The 5,018-nt window shown below is 47.2% G+C and overlaps 1 protein-coding gene across 1 annotated transcript in view; it reads right to left on the bottom strand.

Moving 5' to 3' along the window:
- The window catches only part of CREBBP (CREB binding lysine acetyltransferase), a gene marked incomplete at its 5' end in the record, with an annotated part of 133,216 nt that overhangs the window by 40,134 nt on the left and 88,064 nt on the right, over positions 1 to 5,018 (bottom strand). Inside the window, 3 exon segments of the mRNA XM_027773232.1 lie at positions 1,696 to 1,885; positions 2,818 to 2,997; positions 4,561 to 4,977. Of these exon segments, the coding sequence (XP_027629033.1) occupies positions 1,696 to 1,885; positions 2,818 to 2,997; positions 4,561 to 4,977 (787 nt within the window).

Genomic DNA, 5,018 nt, shown 5'->3' with positions numbered 1-5,018 from the left:
AAGAAAAAAACCTAAAAAAAAAAAAAAAAAAAAAAAGACAGGCCAATGAATTCTAATGCCATAGAGAACAACAACAAAAATCTAGTACTGTGGATTCAAATTCCGCATTGCAGGTAAGCTTCAAGAAACTTCTACTTGCTGAAATTTAATGTAGTCTCAAAGAACATGTATCAGCCCCCCCACCCCCACTTTTGAGAAGGGGTCTCCTTGTATTAGGACCTTCTTCCCTCAGTCCTGCCAAGCAGCCAGGACTACAGACACATCCATCAAACCTAACTTTTCAGGGTGGACCAAGCACTGAACCCAGGCCCTCCCAAGCACAGCTAGATTTACCATGCTGCTATGGCTGGACCCAAAACATCCCCCTTCTCCACTATTCTTCATCCTGCACCAGAACAACGTAACAGTAAAACGAGCAGATGTGAGAATCCAGATGAGCTCCCTGAACTCTCTTTAGAGTTGCAAAACTGGAAAATCGTGTCACTGTACTATTTTTGTTTTTAAAAAGTTACTTTTTATAAAACTGTGTTATTTATGGGTACCTGGTGATAGACTTATCATTTTTTTCCCCATAAGGTACATCGCTTGACAGAGAGGGAGAGTGCGCGAGAGCATGTGTGCACACAAGGGAGAAGAGAAACTTAGAGACAGAGAGGGAACGTGAGGAATTGCTTTCCAGAGGGGGATGGCCACACTGCAATCCTTCTCCTCTCAGGATTTTGGGCAAGCACACACATGTGCTGGTGTAATTTTCAAGTCGCTGAGTCTGGGACTTGAACTGTGGAGTCCAGCATCTTAACCACCATGCCACTTGCTGGCCCCAACGCACTTATTATTTTAAATTATTTAAATACTTGTAGGCTTACTTTCTCATAGAACAAACTGACACATTTCAGTAAACTCAAACAAAAACTCTCTGGGGTCCTCAGTTTTCAAGAGATATGAGACCTGCTGCCCTCACCAACCACCTACAGGAGCAAAGCCATGGTCTCACCCTCTAACATCGCTCTGCAGTCTTTCCCAATTGTGTCGCCTAGAGCCCTGAGCTTTCTAAAGCCCCATCGCACATTTCTAAGGATCACCAACAATTTTCCAACGCCCTGTCACTTCTGTACTTTGGACACATCTCAATGGATTCTGCCTGACTTCCACAAGTAGCTAGCTCATCCCACATATCTTGGGACCCAAAGTTTCTTAGCACCTTCCCCCTCCCTGTCCTGCCACACCAGGTCAGCAGGCTCTCCCCCCACCCACCCCCGACTCCAGGTACTCAGCTTCCTGTTGTATCAGCACAAACCTCCCATGGCCAGTGCACACGTGTGCTACCGCGTGTGCTGATCAGTTACCTACAGTTGAGGCCGTCTGGTCATCTCCTAAATCCTTCATGTTCTTTAGATCTTGCCCAGTAAAGTCCCAACTCCTAGCCTGCTCAAGGAACCAGAAGCATTTCCAACTCAGCCCCCAGCCCGCGGCATCCTGGAAGACAGCCTGTGAGGTTGAGCCCTGCAGTTGGTTCTCGGAGCCGGGACCCAGTTCACTGTCATCATTTCTGAGAGGCAAGACTTGGGGAGTGGCAGGCAATAAAGATGAAGGGGAGATGGAGTTTTTTCTTGCTTTGATTTCTAATCCTTAGTGCAGAAGTACAGCGTGACAGAAAAGCGGCATGATGCAGTCAGCGTGAGAAAAACGACCTACTTTTTTTGCGTGGCTGTGAAGGAGATGTCGATTGAGCGGCCGCACCGTTAGCACTGCTCTCTTCTTCCTCTTTAGCTTCTACTTTTATTTCAGGTTTCTTCTCATCCACGTCCATCGGTTCTGATTTCTGCTCTGTTGTGTCCATTTCTTCTTTAACTTGGGAAGATCCCTGTAGATCCTCTTCCATCATCTTAAGAAAAACAAAGTCACAGATGACATGTGAATGCCACAGATCCTGGCTGGAAGGACACTGCTCAAACTCCACGAAGGCTTGCTGGGTAACACCTGCCCTGGTCGGCACTGAGCTCGTCACCCCTTTTCTATGCTAGAAGAGGAATGCAATTTGGTGTCCACAAAGTCACCTCAATAGTTACTGGTGGAACTGCCATCAAAATTGAGAAGTTTATCTACAGAGTGATTTAAAAAACCCCACACGTGCTCAGTGTTTTCACATAGAGGTGTTTCTGTGTGCAGTTAGTTGTATCTTTGAAAAGGCTTTCAAAGGGCAGGGGTGGGAGTGACAGCGAGGAGCAGTGAAGACTCCGGCTAAATGCACAGGCCACGTCCCACGTAAAGGCCACAGCTGTTGCTCACACACGACTGCTCCCACATAAGGATGAAAGTGAGCGACTCATTTTTTAAGGAAAAATCTGAGTTTTATTTACAATTTCCTAATTCTTAAAATACTGTGTAGGCTAGGCAAGAGGCATTTATAGGCGGGACTTGGCCCACAGCCCCTATTTCAGCTGCTGTCACCAGCTGACTAGTAAAAGAACCCACCACCCATCTGCAGGCTAGCTCTGCAGAACAAGAAATGAATGAAAAGCTTCAGTGAAAAGGTTGTTGGATGATTCAAATGTATAAAAAAAAAAAAAAAAAAAAGAAAGGAAAAAGAAAAAGAAAGAAGCCAGTACTCTTTATTTCTGGCAAAATAAAAGAAATCCATATTTCATATTTAAAAATGAATAATCAATACTGTGTGTTTATTCCCTATATACAACTTGAGGCACACATTCTAAAAGACTATTAAAACCAAGTCCATGGGCCTCTGGGGCAGATCCATTTCTGGCCCCCAAGGACACTGGGGGAAACCATGGGTTTATCCCTGAGAGTGGCACCCACCTCAGACCTGGACTCCCCCTTGGATTCGCCAGGATCAGGCTCGGAGTCCTCAGTCTGGACCTCAGCCTTCATTTCCAGCACAGGTCCCTCAGGGCCTGGCTGTTGGGAAGTGGTTTCGGCGCTGGCCACCGAGGAAGGGGTGGGGACCCTGTTATCAATGCTGGCTGCTGCCTGAGAAAGCTGTGAAGAAACCCAAATCATTCGTCTCTGTAAACATAATATAAACTCAGTGCTCATCCAATTCAGGATTTCTTGCTAACATTTCTCAGGCTAACCTAATGGGCACCCTATTGCAGACAACTGAAAACCAGAGGTGAGTTTTAGAAGAACTCACCATGAGCTAGAAGCACAACTTACTTCTTGCCAAGAATGTGGAGATAGAAGAAAGGAGCTTTCTAAGTTCCAATAGAAAATTATTTTCTCCAAGTTTTATGCCTAAATCATAGAACCTTCTACTTATTTTGTTTTTAGATTTCTTTTGGCCATAAGGCACATGCAATCTGTCCTCCATTTCTTCCCCTGGCCTGGGATTTTGGGCATGCATGCACATGTGCTCAGTTGTTTTTTAAGCTGCCGGGTCTGGGGCTTGAGCCACGGGGTTGGCCATGTGGGATCCGGCACCTTAACTACCTGCTAGCCCTACAACCACCTATTTTAAAGTTAGTACCCTTCACTATGGTGCTAGTATGCATAGTGAACGATGGACTCATGTGCATCTAAGTACGCATGGGGGAGGGGCGCCTGTGCCTGTGTCTGTGTGCTGGAGGGACAGGGGTGGCAGTGGAGCAAGCGCACACTAAGAGGAGGAGTCACCAAAGAAGTTCTGGATGCAAAATTCTCAGCCAAAGGAGTTTTATGTCTTAAGCCAACAAATAAAAGGTAACATAAAATTACAGAGGGAGCTTGCCAGGAGAGACAAAAACAAAGACTAAGGATAGATAAAGGCATCTTTCAAAGGAGAAATAGAAATAATGTTAACTTTAACTTGGGGTTGCTGTTTGGAGTTGATTTTGACATTTATAAACATGCTCAATACCTGAGAAGAGTTACCATATTTTGGGAGGTGGGGGTGCTAAGTTGCACTGCTAAGAACACAGGCACTAAGATTTCAGTGAGAACTTGGGAGTGGGACAGGAATAGGCTAAGCCCCAGGTCAATGAAGAAGTCCCACCTGGAAAGCGTTCAACCTGGGCACCTTGGACAGGCCTGGCTGCAGCAGGTGGCTGTCATACCACCATTGCCACGAACTGATGGGCAGTTCTGAGCCATGGCAGGCACTAACCTGGTTCCGCCATTTTGTCATGAAAGAAATGGTTTCTCTAATTTGAAAACAAGGCTGATGGGACAAGTCAAAGGACAATTAGGAACATGACGTGTTTACTGAACCCACAAAACATAAGCAGAAGAACTACTAAAACTTGGAGGACACCAATCTAGAGTGGATGATGAGAACATGCTTGTCCCATATATTGACAGTTTACAAACTCAACATGCCTATGTGTAATTCCTTTCTATGTAATTACTGAGTTCTGGATACTCCTTTAACTGGAGAGGGTAATCATAAGTCATGTCTGGCCAAACACAGCCTAGGGAGCTGATGATGAAGACAGAACACAGCTCACATGGCTCCAGCAAGGTTCAGGCACTGTTGGAGGGTGCACCAACTTCAGGATAGCAAGTTGTTACAGGAAAGTGGCCTTGGAAGAGTCTTGACCCCAGAGTAACAGACTGAGGGAGGCTTACCGGTGTGCCAGGAGGCTGGGTGTGCACAGGCGTTGGCTGCTGCTGGGATGACTGAGGGGTGGCCACAGATGGGGGCTGGACTGGGGTTGGAGGCTGTGGGGTCACCTGGGCCTGGGCTGCTGCCTGGACTGTTGGAGTACTCTGGGTCTGGGTAGCGCTGGGCACTGAGCCAGGGGTTGGGGTAGGAGTCTGTCCGGAAGACGAAACGGGAGTAGACGGCTGAGTAGGAGCTGCTGGCTGGGGAGGAGTCATCCCAGGTGGCGTTGGGTGCTGCAGAGATGGCATGCCGGCAGCCGTGGAGGCAGGTGGTGGCGTGGGGTGCAGCGGTGACTGTGTCACTGGTGGGCACGGCAGCTGGCTGGCTTGTGTCCCAAGCATGTTCAGAGGGTTGGGAAGAGGAGCCCCAGACACCTGTCCCTAACAGAAATAAACTGTATGTTTTGAAAATAATTCCCTAC

Source organism: Tupaia chinensis, unplaced genomic scaffold, assembly GCF_000334495.1.
Source record: "Tupaia chinensis unplaced genomic scaffold, TupChi_1.0 Scaffold000042_2, whole genome shotgun sequence".
Lineage (NCBI taxonomy): Eukaryota > Metazoa > Chordata > Mammalia > Scandentia > Tupaiidae > Tupaia > Tupaia belangeri.
Note: the sequence above shows the minus strand (reverse complement) of the source record. Positions and strands in the feature narration are given on the sequence as shown.